The 21,241-nt window shown below is 39.0% G+C and overlaps 1 protein-coding gene across 1 annotated transcript in view; it reads right to left on the minus strand.

Annotated features, from left to right (window-relative positions):
* The window catches only part of MROH2B (maestro heat like repeat family member 2B), a 72,048-nt gene that overhangs the window by 25,654 nt on the left and 25,153 nt on the right, over positions 1-21,241 (minus strand). The window contains exons 18-26 of the mRNA XM_065905302.1: positions 19,801-19,908; positions 16,427-16,543; positions 13,080-13,187; positions 12,367-12,519; positions 8,716-8,742; positions 7,287-7,406; positions 6,982-7,061; positions 1,664-1,799; positions 1,465-1,560 (exon numbers count right to left, since the gene is read on the minus strand). Of these exons, the coding sequence (XP_065761374.1) occupies positions 1,465-1,560; positions 1,664-1,799; positions 6,982-7,061; positions 7,287-7,406; positions 8,716-8,742; positions 12,367-12,519; positions 13,080-13,187; positions 16,427-16,543; positions 19,801-19,908 (945 nt within the window). The remainder of the gene's footprint in view (positions 1-1,464; positions 1,561-1,663; positions 1,800-6,981; positions 7,062-7,286; positions 7,407-8,715; positions 8,743-12,366; positions 12,520-13,079; positions 13,188-16,426; positions 16,544-19,800; positions 19,909-21,241) is intronic.

Here is a 21,241-nt window from a genome sequence, read left to right on the forward strand (position 1 = left end):
TCGCTGGCGCCACCTATTTCTTTGCATTGATCACTGAGGAAGGCTTTCTTATCTCTCCTCACTATTCTTTGGAACTCTACATTCAAATGGGTATATCTTTCTTTTTCTCCTTTGCTTTTCACTTCTCTTCTTTTCACAGCTATTGGTAAGGCTTCCTCAGACAATCATTTTGCTTTTTTGCATTTCTTTTTCTAGGGGGTGGTCTTGATCCCTGTCTCTTATACAATGTCACAAACCTCCGTCCATAGTTCATCAGGTTAGTCTATCAGATCTAGTCCCTTAAATCTATTTCTCACTTCTACTGTATAGCCATAAGGGATTTGATTTAGGTCATACCTAAATGGTTTAGTGGTTTTCCCCACTTTCTTCAATTTAAGTCTGAATTTGTCAATAAGGAGTTCATGATCTGAGCCACAGTCAGCTCCCAGTCTTGTTTTTGCTGACTGTATAGAGTTTCTCCATCTTTGGCTGCAAAGAATGTAATCAATCTGATTTCAGTGTTGGCCATCTGGTGATGTCCATGTGTAGAGTCTTCTTTTGTGTTGTTGAAAGAGGGTGTTTGCTATGACCAGTGCATTTTCTTGGCAAAACTCTGTTAGCCTTTACCTTGCTTCATTCTGTACTCCAAGGCCAAATTTGCCTGTTACACCAGGTGTTTCTTGACTTCCTATTTTTGCATTTCAGTCCGCTATAATGAAAAAGACATCTTTTTTGGGTGTTAGTTCTAAAAGGTCTTGTAGATCTTCATAGAACTGTTCATCTTCAGCTTCTTCAGTGTTACTGGTCAGGGTATAGACTTGGATTACTGTGATATTGAATGGTTTGCCTTGGAAACAAACAGAGATCATTCTGTCATTTTTGAGATTGCATCCAAGTACTGCATTTGGACTCTTTTGTTGACTATGATGGCTACTCCAATTCTTCTAAGGAATTCCTGCCCAGAGTAGTTGATATAATGGTCATCTGAGTTAAATTCACCCATTCCAGTCCATTTTAGTTCGCTGATTCCTAGAACGTCAACATTCACTCTTGCCATCTCCTCTTTGACCACTTCCAGTTTGCCTTGATTTTGGATCTAACATTCCAGGTTTCTATGCACTATTGTTCTTTACAGCATCGGATCTTGCTTCTATTACCAGTCACATCCACAATTGGATGTTGTTTTTGCATTGGCTCCATCCCTTCATTCTTTCTGGAGTTATTTCTCCACTGATCTCCAGTAGCATATTGGAAATATTGATCTCCTTTCCTTAGTAACTTTCATACTCATCCCCTCTTGTTCTCTCACTCTTGCCCTGCCTCTTCTGGAATAGGGTGCTGGCCTCCCCACAAACACTGTGTGAGTGGGCTGGCTCTGTGGTGTTGGTGGGGGGCTAGGTGGGTCAGGCTGGACGAGTCCCCTGGACGAGGCTGAGTTTGGAGGGTGCCCTGGAGCACAGGTTAGGGTCCACGGAACCTACTCACATTGAACATTTCTTGGCAGTCCTCTGCTTTCATGCTATCCCACATCATGGTCTTCAGCAGCTTTCCGAGAGCATCCATGGATCGTTCATAGAGAAACTGAAATTGAAATGAGTGAGAGTGAGGCCGAGGGCAGTGTGTCCATTCAAGTTCATTCATTCTACCTGTCTCTTCACCCTCCTCTAGCCTTGCCCCCACATACTTGGATGTGCTCCTTGTCTTTGTCCGTCTCACCCTCATTTCTGAGTTTTTCCAGGGGTGGAAGGGGCAGCAGCCTCCGAATATTCTCCTCAAGAATATTAAGATGTTCATTCAGTGAGAGCTGCGGTTTCAGTTTACTGAAACGAGAACCAATTGGAGGAGTGGATATTATATCACCAAACAACACATATCTCAGTCGAGTTCTTGAGAACTGAGGATCTGAAGGGGCTTGAAGGGGTCAGATGCATTTCTGATGGGAATGCAGTGTTAAAGGAGATGGTAACAGGAGTAGAGAGAGATTGGGGATATAAAACCAGACTGTAGGTCTAATCTATTACAATGATAAACAAACCATCACTTGCTTGGCATTACTTAACCCTTTACTATATGATCTAGCACTTATCTACTTGTTTTTTTCAGTGCTCAAGTTATGAGTGTGTGTGTGTGTGTGTGTGTGTGTGTGTGTGTGATTGAGAGAGAGAAGAGAGATTCTAAGTTTGGAGCAGTGAGTTTTATCAATTTCCTATGTCCTCTCATGTCATATGTAGTCCGTGGTGGCTCAGTCTGGAAAGAATCTGCCTGCAAGGCTGGAGACACAGGTTTGATCCTGGGTGGGGAAGATCTCCTGGAGAAGGAAAGAACAACCCCTTCCACTATTCTTTCATGGGAAATCCCATGGACAGAGGAGTCTGGTGGGCTACTCCCCACGTAGTTGCAAGAATGGAACACAACTTAGTGACTAAACTACCACCTATAAACACATGAGTAAATGACACTAGAACCCTCCTTTTCTTTTCTCGCTATCTGACATATAGTATAGACATCACGAGGATTTAAAGAAACCCGGACATAGTTTAGGAAAATGTAAGTATTCAATAAATATGAAAAACTCCATTTGTTATTAAATAAACGTAGGTTAAGACAATAAAACACTGCTTGTCCGTAACAAAATTAGCAAAGAAATGAAAAATGATGACACTGTCAGAGAAGGGTGAAATTTGTTCTCTGTATGGCTCAGCTGGTAAATAATCTGCTTGCAATGCGGGAGACCTGGGTTTGATCTCTGATTTGGGAAGATCCCCTAGACAAGGAAAAGGCTACCCACTCCAGTATTCCAGCCTGGAGAATTTCATGGACTACAGACCATGGGGTTGCAAAGAGTCTGAGAGGACTGATAGATTTTCACTTTCACTTTCACAGAAGAGTAAGAGTCAGTAAAGCTGGGACAGCTTTATTGACTATTAAATGTGCTGATATATAGTGTGCAATCTTCTCATCCTTATTGTCTGGCTGACTATGTAAAAATATCAACTTATTGAGGCATAATTTATGCACAACAAGCTGCATCCATTTAAAGTGTGCAATCAAATAAATCTCACACTCACGAAACTACCACTGTAATCAATATAGAACATTGCTATCAGTCCCCAATTTTTCCTGATGCATCTTTGCAGTTTATCTGTTCCTCCACCCTGGCCCAAGGTAACCACTGATTTGCTTTCTGTCATTAGTCTTCAAGTTCTACAGGTGTCCTGTCCATATGAGGGAAGCCGTTAGCTACATGTGGCTGTTGAACTCTTGAGTTGTTGCTGGTTTGATTTAAAATACACTGTATGACAAAAACCACTACAATATTGTAAAGTAATTAGCCTCCAACTAATAAAAATAAATGGGAAAAAAATAAATAAAATACACTGTAATTGTAAAATGCACTGGATTTTGAAGATGTAGTATGAAAATCATGTAAATCATCTTATTAATTCTTTATTTTAAATACATGTTGAAGTAATATACTGAATATATTAGATTAAAATAATTATTAAAATTGATTTAATGTTTCTTTTTTACATATTTAATAGTGGCTACTAGAAAATTTTAAACAATAAATGTGACTTGTATTATACTTATTTCTACTCAACAATGCTGTCCTAGAACCTGGTTAATTCTTAATTCATCTTCAAGATTTCTTTGCACTTTCTCGAAACCTCCCTTATCTTTATAAATATGGGAACTTGTGCCTTTCCCTTATTTTGCTTCTTACTGAATTTTAGAAAAATTATGTGGATTTGTTTTGAATTCATTTCCCTTTGTTGGCTAAAACTCCTTCAGAGAAAGGTCATATTTTGTTCAACATTGTCCATTTAGAACCTAGCTCAATGTCTGATACATGGATGCAACTCAATAATATTTATTGAGCCAAATTGTCAGCTTTTATAATTAGATGTTCAGAGAACATTTTTTTGCATTAGGATGTTCATCAAAGTATTACATATAGGTTTTAAAAACAAGAAATAGCTAAATGTAGCAATAGAAGGTTGATTAATAATTGAAGGTAACAATATGAGGCATATCTATGCATCGAGATATCAGGCAGTTATTAAAACATTTGTTACCTCAACATAATAAAGGCCATATATGAAAACTGTATAAGCTAACATCATGCTCAATGGTGAAAGATTGAAAACTTACCCTCTAAGATCAGGAACATGACAAAGATGCTATTTCTATTTAACATAATACTGCAAGTCCCAGCCAGAGCAATAGATAAGAAAAATAAATAAAAGCCATCCAGACTGGAAAGGTAAAGTAAAATTATCTCGGTTTGCAGATGACATGATCTTATATATAGAGAATCCTAAAACATCTACAAAAATATTATAACTAATAAACAAACTCTTCAAAGTTGCAGAATACAAAATCAGCACACAAAAATCACTTCCATTTTTATACACTTAAAACAATGAACCATCAAAAAAGGAGTTAGCAATTCCATTTACAATAGCATCAAAAGAATAAAATACTTAGAAATAAACTTAACCAAGAAAGTGAAAGGCTTGTACACAAAAAAACCCACAAAATGATGCTGAAGGAAGTTAAGAAGAAACAAATGAAGGGTAAGGTGTTTCATATTTAGATTGCAATACTTATTGTTGTTAAGATGTCCCTCTAAAGCAGTCTGCAGATTTAATGCAATCCCTATCAGAATCCCAATGATACTTTTTGCAGAAATAGAAAAATCCATCCTAAAACTCACATGCAATCTCAAGGGACCTCAAATACCCAAAACTATTTTGAAAATGAACAAAATTTGGGATCTCACACTTTTTGGTTTCAAAACCTATTACAAAACCACAGTAATCAAAACAGTATAGTATTGGCATAAACAAACAGGCACACAAACCAGTGGAATACAATAGAAAGCCCAGAAGTAAACTCTAGTACATATGGTGAAATGATTTTCAACACATTCCAAGACCATTCAGAGGGGAATAATATTGGATTTGGCAATGATTACTTGGATATGACACTAAAAGTACAAACAATGAAAATACAAATAGACAAATGGGCCTACATCGAAATTAAAAAATTCTGTTCATGAAAGGCACAAATGATAGAGTAAAAAGACAACCTATGGAATGAGAGAAAATATGTGCAAATCATATATGTGATAAGGGGTTAATAACCTTATCTAGAATAGAAAGAAGATGAAAAGTATAAAAATATAAAGAACTACAGCTCAGCAAAAAAAAAAAAAAGAGAAAGAACTGAGAAAAATGGACAAAGGATCAAATACTTTTCCCAAGAAGATATGCAAACAGGCAATAAGCCTATAAAAAGATGCTCAAAGTCATTAATCATTTGGGAAAGGCAACTCAATGCTACCACGAGACACCATATTACACCCATTAGGATGGCTACTATAAAAACAAACCAACAAAAATCAGAAAGTGACGGCAAGGATATGGAAAACTTAGGACACTTGTGTACTGTTGGTGAATATAAAATAGTGCCCTGCTATAAAAAACAGTATGGTGGTTCCTCAAAAGATTAAAAACAAGCTTGCCATCTGATCCAACAGGCTGACTCATGAGTATATGCATGAGTATATGCAAAATAAGTAAAAGCAGGGTCCGGAAGAAATATCTATGTATCTATGTTCATAGCAGCATTATTTACAGTAGCCAAAATGTGAAAACCCCCCAACAGATGAATGTCCAATAGATGAATGGATTAACTAAGTACAGTATACACATCAAACAGAATGTTGTTCTGCCTTCAAAAGGAATGAAATTCTGATACACCCTACAACATGAATGGACCTTGAGGACATTATTCTAAGGAGAATAAGTCAGGCATCAAAAGACAAATACTATATGATGCTAGTGACATGAGTCACCTAAAGTATAAAATTCACAGAGACAGAATATAGGGCGGTAGTTGCCAGGGCTGATGGAAGGAGGAAGTGAAGAGTTGATTAGTGGGTACAGAGCTTCCATTTGGAAAGATGGAAAGATTTCTGGAGATTGGTTACACAATCATGTAAAAGTACTTAACACTACTGAACTGTGCACTTAAAAATGGCTAAGATGATAAACATGTATATTTTACCACAATAAAAAATTTAATGAAAAATGAATGATGTTTGTGAAGAATTGGAAATAACATGGGAATATGTAAGATGAGGAAAAAAAACAGGATAAAAATTATGTGCAGAGCAAAATCTCAGCTCTGTAATCAACACAGACAATTAGGAATAAAGAATTGAAGAAAATATACCAAAATTTTGATAACAGGGTAGGCTTAGGTATGATTTTTACTATTTTTAAAGACTCTCTGCAGTTTCCAAGTTTTAACAGTGAACTTCTATTTCTTTTACTGCAGGGGAAAATATTATTTTTTAAAATGTGCCTAAAATTATCATTTTCTTCAGGCATAGTGCTGCTAACCAAACCTGGGTATGATTAAGGCTTCCATAAGTTTTTAATGGGAAGATTAAAATTTGCCTAAGGCCAAGAGAAATTATTTTTGCACAGAAATTTCAGTCATCATATATCAATAAATCTGACTTTTATAAGCAGCTTGCTAGTCCTTGTCAGTCATCAAATGACCAGGCTCTCAGTCAATTCTGTCACTTTGGAAAAAGGAAAAGCTCCCATTTGAAATAACCTATTGATGAATCGGGCTTCCCAGGTGGTATTAGTGGTAAAAGAACCCACCTGCCAATGCAGGAGACATAAGAGACATGGGTTTGATCCCTGGGTTGGGAAGATACCTTGAAGCAGGGCATGGCAACCCACTCCAGTATTCTTACCTGGAGAGTCCCATGGACAGAGGACCTTGGGGGCCTATAGTCCACAGGGTCACACAGAGTCGGACATGGCTGAAGCAACCTTAGGTAAAATGCACGCATTGATGAACTGCGTCCTTTTTGTGATGGTGCACTAGAGTCTGCACTGATCAATGTCAGCTGATCAGAATTAGTATATGGGGGAGGAAATTTTTATTTTTTTCAAGGAGAAGAAACAAAAAATTCTCTACCTGAGGTATCTAATGGCGATTAAGGCTTTCCACCGAATAGGGCTGGCCAGGGAATCCAGAGGCTCATCCCTGATGAAGTCCTGCAACACAGACAAGGTGGTGAACCATCTCAGGGAGGACTAGGGGAGTTTCTAGATGCATTGAGGTGGAAGCCTCATTGGACTGTTGGGTGCCCTCAGGCAGAACCATGGCAAAGTTCTGTTCCTAGGGATTGGCGAGTTTTACCCACTTAAAAAAAAAAGACAAACTTGCACTCTCAGTAATTAACTTCTCAGGATCTTGCCCATGTCCTTCCACACACTCACCAGCATGTAACCCAGCAACACCTCCTTGTAGGAGAACTTGAACTTCTCATCCTCAGCATCCTGGACAGCAATACCAATCTCTGTGATACTTCTGGTAAAACTCATCTGCAGATCCATGTCCTAAAGGAAAATGACTCACAATGCAAGTCAGGGTCTTAGGCACTGCACCCGGTTCTACAAATGTTTGACCTATGGTTGAAATATGTGACCAGACAGCGGTGACACTGTGCTTCCTTTTGCCATTTTCACCTCAGTCTTAGATCCAAGTTGCAGGGAAGTTGAGAAACTATGGTCAGTCTCCAACCCCTGCCTCCACCATGGACTGAGGATTCTTTATAACAGTGGTTTTCAAACATTTCTAACCAGGATCAAAATAGGAAACAGTTTACAAATATACCCAGTACTTATATGAATTATATATATATAATGCGTGTATAGTGTGGTGTTGGAGAAGACTCTTGAGAGTCGCTTGGACTGCAAGGAGATCCAACCACTCCAACCTAAAGGAAATCAGTCCTGAATATTCATTGGAAGGACTGGTGCTGAAGCTGAAGTTCCAATACTTTGGCTACCTCATGTGAAGAGTTGACTCATTGGAAAAGACCCTGATGCTGGGAAAGATTGAAGGCGGGAGGAGAAGCGGACGACAGAGGATGAGATGGTTGGATGGCATCACCAATACGATGGACATGAGTTTGAGTAAGCTCTGCGAGTTGGTGATAGACAGGAAGCCTGGCGTGCTGCAGTCCATGGGGTCACAAAGAGTTGGACATGACTGAGTGACTGAACTGAACTGAACGCATGTATATAATACAGGATGTACATATATATATATATATATATATATATTACATAACTGAAATAAATGTTTTGTGATACTTATTATTGCTATATATAATCATTTTTCTTTCTTTTTATTTTTTAAATTATGAAAATATGATAACACATTTATAGGAGACTTGGAAAATACAGAGCAAAGTTACATACAGTTTCACCATATATTACAACTATTTTTTAAGTAGAAAAATTCAGATTTTTAGTTGGAGTTTCAATATCAAACTCTCAAAAATTATCTTCTATTCTTCTTTTATTTTATTACAAAAAATTGCTGGTTGTGGTCTATTAGATATATTAAATTGATTTCCTGCTCTACTGGTGGGTCATAACCCACAGTTCTAAGAACACTGTTCTGGTTTACAGTCAAATTTCAAACCACCTAGAACCAAATATAGTTCCTTGTCCTGTCTTAAATTAGGCTTGGGAATCCTTACTTCAGAATTGGATTAATTAGTTAAATTTTGGGATTCTTTCCTGTGGAATCAAATCAAGAGAACATTTATGCTTACTGTACTTTCAGGGAGCATAATTTGTATTCAAATATACTTATACTCAAACACAGGTATTCAGATATATCAAATATATCACCTACCTTGTTCACCACAGACATGCCCAGAACCTGAAAAAAATCAGAAGGAAAGGCAGATACTAGAGCAGCAGTTAGAGTTCCTTCACCCCAACCAAAGACCCATGCATCAACCTGAAGGACAGCAGTGAGACAGGATGTTCAGCCTTTCCAAGTGGTGGGGGCTGTTACCTCCCTCCCTTGGTTTCAAAGGGACACCTGTGTATTGGTGGATTCTTTGCCCTGGATGAATCATGACTAAACTAAAAGAGGCAGAACAAAGATCTCAAGCCTTTGGATTTCAGGCTTCTCATTTTAAAAAGGCTCTATCAGACCTCGCTAAGAAAAAGGGCACAAAAGCTCTTGGCAGAAAGAGCAATGAAAACTTATAAAATGAAAGTTAATGCAGCAGCTGACTTTGGAAGTGAGATATAGTCAGTTCTGTGACAACACCTGTGTTGAAAATGCAAATTTGTTACAATGAAATTGATGTATGAGGGAATCCTTTTAGCGTATTCTGAATTTTGAGTTTGCTTATGTGCGGTTTTGTCTGTGAGGGCAAAAAGGTGAACCAGATGAACTGAGCCTGAGGAAGACTTGCACATACACCACAAACATCATCAGCTGCCTCTGTTTACTGTGTGTGATGAGTTGTCCTCACCCAAATCTGGCATTACAACTGTCTGCCGGATTTCAGATAGCCCTCCTTCCCACCACCATTTCATAATAGCTCATAAATTGTGCAGTTGACTTCAGGGTTTTTTTTAAAGAAAATTTCCATCAATTTTTAGTAGTATTTATGTACTTCCTGTTTTTAAAATTACTTTTGAAAATTAAATTCTTGTTTTTCTTAAACTGTACCATTGATGGGGTTGTTGAATATTGTACCACTCATCTCATTTCCCCCATAATCCCTGTGGTTTTTCCACAAAAAACCACAAAAGTTACATTTTAGCAGAGTTGACTTACCTTAAAGCATAGTGATCCTTATCTAAAACATCTTTATCTCCTATCTATTTTATTTTTGCCATAACTTTACTCAGTGATGGACTTAATATAATATAAAATACCTTCTTTAACTATGTTTTCAGTTCTCATCATTATTTATCAAATTTTGGGTGTGTAGCATCAGAATCACATTTAGAATCTGTCTAAAATGACAGATTCAGTGATCTATCCCTGAAGATTGATTCATTGTTGTTCAGTCGCTAAGTCATGTCCAGTGCTTTGTGACCCCATGGAATATAGCACACCAGGCTTCCTGTCCTACACCATCTCCTGAAGTTTGCTCAAATTCTTGTCCATTGAGTCCATGAAGCTATATAACTATCTCATCCTCCGCTGCCTCCTCCTTTTGCCTTTGCTCTTTCCCAACAACAGGGTCCTGTCCAGTGAGTTGGCTCTTTGCATCAGGTGACCAAAGTGTTGGCACTTCAGTTTCAGCATCAGTCCTTCCAGTGAACATTCAGAACTGGTTTCCTTTATGATTGACTGGTTTGATATCATGCAGTTCAAGGGACTCTCAAGAGTCTTCTCCAACACCACAGTTCAAAAGCATCAATTCTTTGGTGCTCAGCTTTCTTTATAATCCGACTCTCACATAGGTACATGACTACTGGAAAAACCATAGCTTTGACTAGACGTACTTTTGTCAGCAAAGTAATGTCTCTGCTTCTTAATAAGATGTCTAGGTTGGTCATAGCTTTTCTCCCAAGGAGTAAATGTCTTTTAATCTCATGGTTGCAGACACCATCCACAGTGATTTTGGAGCCCAAGAAAATAAAGTCTTTCACTGTTTCCATTGTTTTCCCATTTATTTGACATGAAGTGATGGGACCAGATGTCATGACCTTGAATGTTGAGTTTTAAGCCAGCTTTTTCATTCTCCTCTTTCACTTTCATCAAGAGCCTCTTTAGTTCTTCTTCACTTTCTGCCATAAGGGTGGTGTCATCTGCATATCTGAGGTTATTGATATTTTCCTAGGAATCTTGATTCCAGCTTGTGCTTCATCCAGCCTGGCATGTCATGTGATGTACTCTGCATATAAGTTAAATCAGCATGGTGACAATATACAGCCTTGATGTACTCCTTTTCAAATTTGGAACCAGTCTGCTGTTCCAAGTCCAGTTCTAACTGTTGCTTCTTGACCTGCAAACAGATTTCTCAGGAGACAGGTCAGGTGGTCTGCTGTTCCTATCTCTTGAAGAACTTTCCACAATTTGTTGCAATCCACACAGTCAAAGGCTTTGGCATAGTCAATAAAGCAGAAGTAGAAGTTTTTTCTGGAACTCTCTTGTTTTCTCTAAGATCCAACAGATGTTGGCAATTTGATCTCTGGTTCCTCTGCCTTTTCTGAATCCAGCTTGAACATCTGGAAGTTCTTGGTTCACGTACTGTTGAAGTCTGGCTTGGAGAATTTTGAGCATTACTTTGCTAGCATATGAGATGAGTGCAATCATGCGATAGTTTGAACATTTTTTGGCATTGCCTTTCATTGGGATTGGAATGAAAACTGACCCTTTCCAGTCCTGTGAACACTGCTAAGTTTTCCAAATTTGCTGACATATTGAGTGTAGCACTTTCACACCATCATCTTTTAGGATTTGAAATAGCTCAAGTGGAATTCCATCACCTCTACTAGCTTTGTTTATAGTGATGCTTTCTAAGGCCTACTTGACTTCCCTTTCTAGGTTGTCTGGCTCTAGGTGAGTGATCACACCATCGTGATAATCTGGGTCATGAAGATCTTTCTTGTATAGTTCTTCTGTGTATTCTTGCCACCTCTTCTTAATATCTTCAGCTTCTGTTAGGTCCATACCATTTCTGTCCTTTATTGAGTCCATCTTTGCATGAAATATTCCCTTGGTATCTCTAATTTTCTTGAAGACATCTCTAGTCTTTCCCTTTCTCCTGTTTTCCTCTATTTCTTCGCACTGATCACTTAGGAAGGCTTTCTTATCTCCCCTTGCTATTCTTTGGAACTCTGCCCAAGATCTTACAAAAGAAGCAAATCACTAAACTCCATTTCATCATCAAATTTTCTCTTCCTATATGTCCTCACTTTGCAGACAAAGCTTCATATAGTCAAAACTATGGTTTTTCCAATAGTCATGTAGAGATGTGAGAGTTGGACCATAAAGAAGGCTGAGAGTTGAAGAATTGATGCATTCTAATTATGGTGCTGGAGAAGACTTTTGAGAGTCTCTTGGACAACAAGGAGATCCAACCAGCCAATCCTAAAGGAAATCAGTCCTGAATATTCATTGGAAGGACTGGTGCTGAAGCTGAAGCTCCAATACTTTGGTCACCTGCTGCAAAGAGCTGACTCTTTGGAAAAGACCCTCATGCTGGGAAAGACTGAGGGCAAGAGGAGAAGGGTTCAACAGAGGATGAGATGTTTGGATGACATCATTGACTCAATGGACATGAGTTTGAGCAAACTCTGGGAGATGGTGAAGGACAGGGAAGGCTGGCCTGCTACAGTTCTTGGGGTAGCAAAGACTGGGACATGACTGAGTGATTGAGCAACAATAATATGTTCTCATCTTCCAAATGTACCAGATCCCATCTTCCCTTTGGTCTGTATCCTTTGAGGATGAAGATTTCCAAGAGCTGCGCTCCTCTAATGTTTGGGAACCCCAGTCTTGGAAATTGAAGTAGCCCTGTGCTGCTATTACCCGAGAGCACTGGCCGTGGAGAAACAGGACTTGGGATACAATGTCCTGATCAAGCCTGGCTAGGAGCTGACTCTTGGGTGCATGGAGGGCCACGGCTCCATAGATTACCATGACATCAGTTTTGCTCAGGCTCTTTTTCCCAGAGAAAATACCCTGAAGAGGAGAAAAGAGAGGCATGAAAATTACAACTGAAGGAGTTTCTTTTCCTCTCATGAGTTTTCCTAATCCTATGGGCCACTGTGGGAGTTAAGAAATGGGACTGGGATTATTAAAATGAGTCTGAAGCTGATGGGCTTGCTGATATAAATTTAAACACCCAAGACGGTGTGGTGGATCTACCAGGCTTTCACAGAGGTACTTGTGAGAGGGCTTGCATTCATTTTTACTCATTTATTCCTCTTCTTTAGGGGAAGCAGAGTGTATGCAATGGAAACTGTCCATGAGGCCTGAGGAGCCAGTGGAGGGACAAAACGAGACACACACAGAGCCCCTCAGGGCCTCCCAGGTCAGCATGAGTGACAGGAAATGGAGGAGGCTTGTTATCTAGCTGGTCATTCTACAGGGCTTGGGCTCAGATGGTTCCAACCTGACATAAAGACCTGGGCATGGGAGCAAGTATGATATGGAGAAAGGATGTCCACTGGTGGAGTCAGTGTCACTTCCCTTTGCAATGACCAAGGGCTTTGGAGGAGATGGATATATATTTTTTTTACCTTACATCGATTCATGAAAAACTTTTCCTGATCTTGGAATGTTTTAAGAACTTTTAAGACAACTTCAAAGTGTTTCTCAGCACAGTATCCTAAGATAGATGTTATTCCCTAAAATCAGAAAAGACAGGGCATTTTGATGCATCAGGAACTCTAGGTACTGGAGAAATAGGAGTCAACAGAACACACCAAACTCTTGAGTGTAAAACCAGGGGAAGTCAAAAGGAAGTGAGATAAAGTGAATACATAAATCCAGTAAGCATATAAATATATAGTATATCAAATGGTGATAAGTGCTGTAAGAAAAGAAGAAGAAAGGGTAGCTTCTGCAAGTTGGGGGAGTTGGCAATACAAATAGAGTAGCCAGAGAAGTTGTCAATAAAAGGGTGACATGGAGAAGAGCCCCAAAATAAGCAAGAGAGTGAGCCAATGGACTTCCTGGAGATGAGAGTTCCAAACAGAGGGAGTAAGTGCAAAGGTCCTGAGGTCCACCAAGGAGGGCAGATGGAACAAAGCAGTGCAAGATGAGGTCAGAGAGAAAGTGCGGGGTGGTCTGAGTAGGGTCTTTTAGGCCACACTCAATACTTTGGATTTTTAATCTTAGACCAGTGGGAAGCAAGTGGAGGTTTTCTTGAGCTGGAGTTGACTATAATTTCTACAGGATCACTCTCCTGCTGAAACTTTTCCTTGAAAAGTGAAAGTGTTAGTTGCTCAGTCCTGTCTAACTCTTTGTGACCCCGTGAACTATAGCCCTCAGGTTCCTCTGTCCATGTGATTGCCCAGGCAAGAATATTGGAGTGGGTTTCCATTCCCTTCTCCAGGGGCTCTTCCTGACCCAGGGATACAACCCAGCTCTCCTGCATTGCAGGCGGATGTTTTACTGTCTGAGCCAGCAGGGAAGCCCAAGGTTAACTTCACCCTTAGGTGGTTAAAATGTTGAAAGCTCCTGTTTCACACTGTGTTCATATTTCTCCCTTGCCCACATTCCACCTCTCTTGCTTCAGGCTCACTTCACCACTATACCTTCATGCCAGTTTGTTCATGAGTCCTGATTTGCTTCATTTGGCTGCATAACCCTGCTAAAGTCAGCATGAGAATCCAGGCACTAGACTTCTGTCATCAAGCTCTCAACCAGCACTGTTCTTAGATATCAGGTCTTACACCCTCTACTACCAGGAGATGCTTGGAAGAAACGTTTAAAGGCTGGAGGCCTGGTGTCTCTGTGTTCCTTGGTCATGGTTCCTTGGTTCCTTTATATCCCAAGGTGTAAACCTCTACATTTTTCCATCTCTGTGTCCTCTCAACCCACAGTGCTCTGTGTTTCTCCTCTCCTGACCCATCTTCCTAACTTCTTAACTCCCTCCCCAACTTTCCAACTCTGACCTATGTCCCACTGCCTTTCTATCATGTGAGTCTGGCAAACCCCAAGCCCTGGATAAATCTGACTCTCAATCTTGTCTATCACCTATCTGTATACCTCATTTGCTGGGAAAAAAAAATGACACCACTGAGAAAACTGCTGGAGTATAAGATGATTTCAACTCTTCAAGAGGCCCTCAAATCTGCACACATATCTTATTTGTCTTCTTTAATCTATTTTCTCTCTCCAGTTCCTCACAGTTGTCATTTCAGATCTTCTCTCCTGAAACTCCTTACTAAGCATTTTCTATGAAAAAGAACTTTGAGGAGTCTATTTTCCTTTATTTTATCTGGAGAAACTTGAGGGATGCAGGCAATGTGTTGTGGAGGCAGGATTTGAATCCAGCTGGTCTGACACCAGAATCAGGGCCTGGGTGTCACCTGAGTGAGAGAGTCACTCTTAGGAGAAGGAAGGTCAGCTGATCAGTGAGACCTGGAGAGTTATGCGTTAACTCCTCACCAACCCAGAGGCCATTTGCTAAGTGATTTGAGTGTGCAGGATACACTCAAGAACTTGAAGCAAAGTTAAGTAAAAGAGGCATTTGAGGAGCTTAAGTGGATGTCACAAAGTTCATCTTCTAAGGTTTGTGAATCCCTCAGACTTTGAATGATGCCATATGGTATGCCTGGATCTAAAATAAACTTAGTTGTTTCCTAGCCCGGAGCAGAATTAAAAGGGCAACTAGAATGGAAATAATGGTGCTAGGAATAATGTCAGTGAGAAATATTTGAAGGCTGAATATCTGAGATGGAAAAAATAACTAACAAGAATTAAAGTCAGCTTTAAAAGTTCAGTAAGTATAGTGTTTGCTAGCTATTTACAATGGGGAAAGGACCCTAAACACCTGAGAATTTCTGAGAAGGGTATATAAAAAGACAGACTATGATAATTTATTTTTTACTAGCTGGTCTTTATTCCTGAGTGGTTTCTGTTCTTAAACAGACATTTTCTTTTTCTTCTACATTCACATATGCTCTCTAGCTTTGACTAGGGTAGGGAATAGGCAAAAGCTATTTGCCAAAGCTCTCCAGGTTATATTTATATTTTCTCTAGGAGGAAAACCAATGATACATACCCTTACTTTCAGCTTACACATCTAATGATTTCCATACTTACAATCATACCCTTATGTTACAAAGCCAAGGTCAAAATATTTTTAAAATACTCTTATTGAGTAGGAGTGACTGAAATTCATTTTTCACTATTTTCACAAATCTGATTAGATAATGAAGCACTGATTTTTAAATAGGGAAGCCTCAACCTAAATGTCCATCAACAGATGAATGGATAAAGAAGATGTGGTACATATATATGATGGGGTATTACTCAGCCATAAAAAGCAATGAAATTGGGTTATTTTAGTGACATGGATGGACCTAGAGTCTGTCTACAGAGTAAAGTAAGTCAGAAAGAGAAAAACAAATATTGCATATATTTGGAATCTAGCAAAATGGTACAGAGGAACCTATTTGCAGAACAGAAATGGAAAACGCAGTTGTAAAGAACAGACATGTGGACCCTGGGGGGATATGGGGTGGGATGAATTGGGAGAGTAGCATTGACATATGAATATATACTACCATGTGTAAAATCCATAGTTAGTAGGAAGCTGCTGTAAAACAAACACAGGGAGCTCAGCCCGGGCAGAACAGCGGGTGAGAGGGAGGTTCAAGAGGGAGGGTATATATGTATACATATAGTTGGTTCATGCAGTGTACAGCAGAAAATAACAGTTTGTAAAGCGATTATACTCTAAAAATAATAATAAATACGGAAGCCTCATTTTTCTGAAAAATTCTGTTGGACTGTTTTGAATGTATGCATGGATAATTCTGGATAAATAAAATATTAATGTAAGAACTGCCAGAGGTTTTGCAGAGGGAATTCCTTATCATCGTCACGAGAGGAAATTGAGAGAAAGTGGTCCCACCTGTCGTTGGTCCCCCAGGTGGTGGGGAGCAGCCAGAAATTCCTTAATCTGTGAGCTCACAAAGTCCACATCTTGGCAGGATCCTAAGGTGGTTCCCAAGGCTTTCCAGAGAAATTTCTGGAAAACAAAGGACAAGCAACAGAATGTTAAAAGTTGGAAAGCAAGACTGATAAAAAGTAGAAAGAGTAAAAACAGTCATTCAAGAAAAAGACATTGAGTTGACTTAGGACTGCTTACTTATCAAGCACTTTCATGTACTGTCCCTTCTTCAAAGTGTTCCCTCCCCACAGGTTCTGTCCTCCTCCTGTGTTCTCCTGCCTTCCTCTGCCGTATGCCCTGCCATCATATTGATACCTTTTATTACCTACTGTGATTTTTAATTTTCTTATTGTCTCTATGCTCAGAATTTTGATTCTTGGTAGCAGAGGTTTTTACTGATTATCTGCTATGTACAAATAAGTGTTAATAAGTGCTTATTGAATAAACATGCTCAATGAAAATTTGGGTTATTTTGAAGGCAATGTCATCTGATATTTTCAAACTTCACAGTATATTGACTAGGTTTATAGTTTAAGAGTAGTTTTGAAAATAATACTGTGGGTTCTCTACCATTATCTCTCTCCAGAAGTGCTGTCAGAATGGTGTTAGGAATTAAGCAAAAAAGTCACATAAGAACTTTCACATACACATTGTGTCTTCAGTAATGAACACTGAGTAAATTGGGGAAGGAAAGCTCCCAATGGAGGAACACTGGTGAAGAGCATGTCAGGAATCATTCTGTGGTTTCCACCACCTCTAGAGGTGGTGATAATGTTGGGTTCATTTTGTCAGCCCTACTCTGGGCACCTCTGTAGTGTTGGGATGGAGAAAAGGCAAGTAGAACAGACACTGCTTCCAGTCATCTTTCACTGCAGGCCATGTAGAGTTATTGACTAGGGGCATGGGTCAGTCCTGCAGTAGCTTGTGTTTGAAAATTATAGCACATGCCTGGCTGCAAATAGGTGTATGAACATGCAGGTATATATTGCAACTTAATACCAGATTGGCATCTTTTAATTTAGAATGTCCATCTTGTTACAGAAAGAAGAGAAAAGTGGCCAGTTGGAAGTCCACTCCAAAAACTCTGCAGAGTTCAAAGGATTGTAGCTATTGAGTGGTCATTAGTGATCAGAAAGGATCTATGGCACAGGAGGAATGGAAAATCTGGGAGTAACAGATACAGTCAAATTAGTACATTCAGGAGAAATTGTACAGATTAATCTGCTTTGGGATGAGAGGGGTCCATAAGGCTATAAAACAGGTGGAAGAGAGAAAGAGTAGACTTGATCAGAGTAAGAATCTGATGAGGAAGCACCCACTCATTCTCAGTTGTCTAGGCAAAAGATCCCCGAAGTAGGGTCAAAGCTGCTAGAGTCTATTTAGCTTCATCTTGGGAGAAGGGCAGGAAAGAGTTGGGAAAATCTTATGCTGCGGCAATATTGATTTGATGAAGGAGGAAAATATATTATATTATAATATAGCTTCAGTGCCTCCCAGTACTTCTGCTTATCTGCTGAACATTGTCAGATTAAATGAATAGTGCATTCACACACTGGGGACTTAGTTAGGAATCCCAGAAATCAGAAAGCCAGAATTGGGGGGAAATTGTGGTTGATCATAAAATAGCCATAATCTTTCTATTTCACTTCTATCCAAGCTTCCCTGCTACGGAAATTTTCGATTCCTATCAAGACAAGTCTATTTCTCCATTCTTTGCATCTGGGCTTGCCTTGCAATTTGCTTTTGTCACTGGAATGTGGTAGAAGTGATAGTATGCCCCTTTTGAGCTTAGACCTCAAGGATCTTGCACACATCATTGTCACCACCATGAGAGCAAGCCCCCGATAGCCTTTGCAGGATGAGGGACTGCAAGGAGTAGAAACAAGCCGTCCTAAATAAGATCATCCCAGACCAGCCAATCTTCAGTACACCCCAGTGAGGCTAGTTGAGATCAGAAGACTTCCCAATTGAGTCCAACCCAAATTGTCAACCTGCAAAATCAAAAGTTTTTTAGGTGCCCATTATTTTAAGCCACTAAGGATAGTTTGTCATGCTTTTAAAGCTACTTGGTACACTCCTATTTTTCTAGTATTAGGCACAACAGTTGAGAGCCATTGAGGCACCTTGTTGCTTGAATTGTTTTGTCTACCCTCACCACCATTATCTTGGACTAATCTTGTAGGTTTGGGAGCCATTGGATGGATGGTATTACATAAGATGCACAAGGCTGTTTGTGTATAAGAAGATGAGGCACTGCTCACCAAATCTTCCTGGTGGGTGTGTCTGCAGGCCGGGTAGGCCAGTTTGGAAAATCAGTACTCTGTACCAAATTAGAGAGTCAATCAATGAGGGGAATTCTGAAAATTACATAGAAGAGTTGCAGGTTGCTAATAAAGAATTTGTGGAAAGAGATACCTAATCCTGGGAACACAATGATTTAGGAAATGTTTTTTTCCAGGAAAAAACTTAGGATTTGAAAATGATGTAGGAGAGTTGTAGGTTGATAATAAAGGATTTGTGGGAAGAGACAATCAATACTGGGAACACTTAATAACTGAGGAAATGTTTTTCCAGGGGGAAAAAATTTCAGAATGATATAACCACAGTGATCACCAAAATCTACTTTTTATTGAACACATGCCATGTGCCAGACACTTCACTAGGGTCTCTATATACTTTATCTCATTGAACCCTTATAACAATACAGTCCTCAGAGAGAGATAAAAATTTCCATCTTATTGGTAAGTATACTGAGGCTCCGAAAAGGTTAAAAATTTTACCAAAACCTGCATTAGTAGTTAAGTAGTGGAAGCTGGATTCAAACTCCGTTTGTAATGGGCAGTTACAATGTGGAGGGTTTGGTAGAGGTCATGTATAGAGAGAGGAATGAAAATTTGTAAATTTGTAAAAAATGTAAATTTGAGTGCTCTGTTTTTTTGGTTTTTTTTTCAATTAAAAAAAAAAAAAAGATTATTTCCCTCAACCAGCCTCACAAGAGTGGCCCAGTGGAATAGAAACCAAGACATAAACTGGCATTAAAACAGTGCTATGGTTAAGAGGCTGCTATTTGCGCTCCAGTAATTTTTTTTCCCCTTCTCTAAAAGAGAACCTCCAAATTTTGGTCAGGCAAGTATTTATCTCGAAGGTGCTATACTCAGCAGTTTTCCTTGCAGATAGGTTGTGGCCCTGTGACTTTGGGTCAACTAAAGGGAAACAGAAGGGAGCGTTTTTCTAACCACTTCTCCCTCCTTTGCATTGCAGTGCATACAGCTGGAACTTGAACCACAATTTTTGGTCATAAATTAGAAGATACAGTCTCTAGCTGAAAAACCAACCTTCTCAACAGAGGTGTTGCTGTAACTATTCATTTGCTGGTTGAAATCCCGACTCAGTTGAATGGTCCAGGCTACATCATTGATCTTCCATAACGATTCTCTGAGCAACTGTTGTAGGAGGTGAAAATCAGATATGAATGTGACTGTTTAATGTGTTTTCTTGGTACTTTTCTGTTACAATATATTCTAGAAGTATAAAATGTATATTATATGGACTATTCCTTTTCCCATAAACACTTGATTACTTTGAAACTTTTCTTATTTTAGAAGACTTACTCTGTACTGTTCCGAATTTCCAGCAAGAATCAGATCCACAGGAAGTGGAAGTTAACTCCATGTAAGAGCCTTCTGTTTTACTTTTAAATAAAAATTGCCAAAAGACTTACAATAGAAACTCATCTAATCTGAAACTTAAATTGAAGTTAACATTTTTCAAGCTTTCAGTAGATTTGAAAAAACTCCATTTGTCAAAGTTAGTTTGTCTTATTATATACTAAGAAAAAGGGACATTTTTGGAATAGTGAATTAAAGGCCTTGAAGAACCAATTAGATGTACAAGCATAAGTTGCCAACTTCAACTGGAGTAATGAAATATTCCTCATTTCACCAATTATTTTGAGCCAGGGCCACAATCAGTCATCTGAACCCATGTCTTTCTTCATTGAACCATACATGAAGAGATGTTTTTGTCTTTTTGGAGGACAAAATCCGTTGCAATATCTAAAATCTATGATTTCTCCTACGTTTTCTCTACCTTAAGCTTAGAAAGAACACAGTGTCAAAACCATTGAAAAAGTTTGTAATGTATTTTCTTAATAAGAATTCATTCAATGGATCTTTTGAAAAGTAAAAATTGTACAACCTTGGCATTATAAAGGAAGAAAGCAAATGGAGACAGTTTTGGAAAAAGAAGCCAAGAAGTATACTCAAGATAGGAGGAAGGAAAAGTGATGTTCTCAAGGCTTCAGGAACTTTCCTTCCTAGTAAGAACAGCTATTTTAAAATGGCAGTGGGGAGACAAGGTAGAAATTCTGATAGAGGGAGGGAGAGATGAAATAAGCATTAATATAGGAGGAAGATAGATTCTAGACTTAAGGAACAGGAAGAATAGAGCTGCTGCTTTCAAATCTCATGTTGGATAAGACTCATTTGTGGGCATCACCAAGACCTGTAAGCTGTCATGTACCCCCTCTTGGAGATTCTGATTCTAGAAGGGGAGTGTTAGGGGTAGAGGTGCTGTGGAGAGGTCACTGAAATACGACATTTTATAGAAATTATAGTTCACATGAAGATGCTCAGCATTGCTAATTATTAGAGAAACACAAATTAACTCTAAATGTCCAACAGAGAAACAGATAAAAAAGATATGGTACATATATACTGTGGAATATTACCCAGCCATAAAAGGGAATGAAATAATGCCTTTTGTAGCAACATGGTG

This window comes from Muntiacus reevesi, chromosome 14, assembly GCF_963930625.1.
Source record: "Muntiacus reevesi chromosome 14, mMunRee1.1, whole genome shotgun sequence".
Taxonomy (NCBI): domain Eukaryota; kingdom Metazoa; phylum Chordata; class Mammalia; order Artiodactyla; family Cervidae; genus Muntiacus; species Muntiacus reevesi.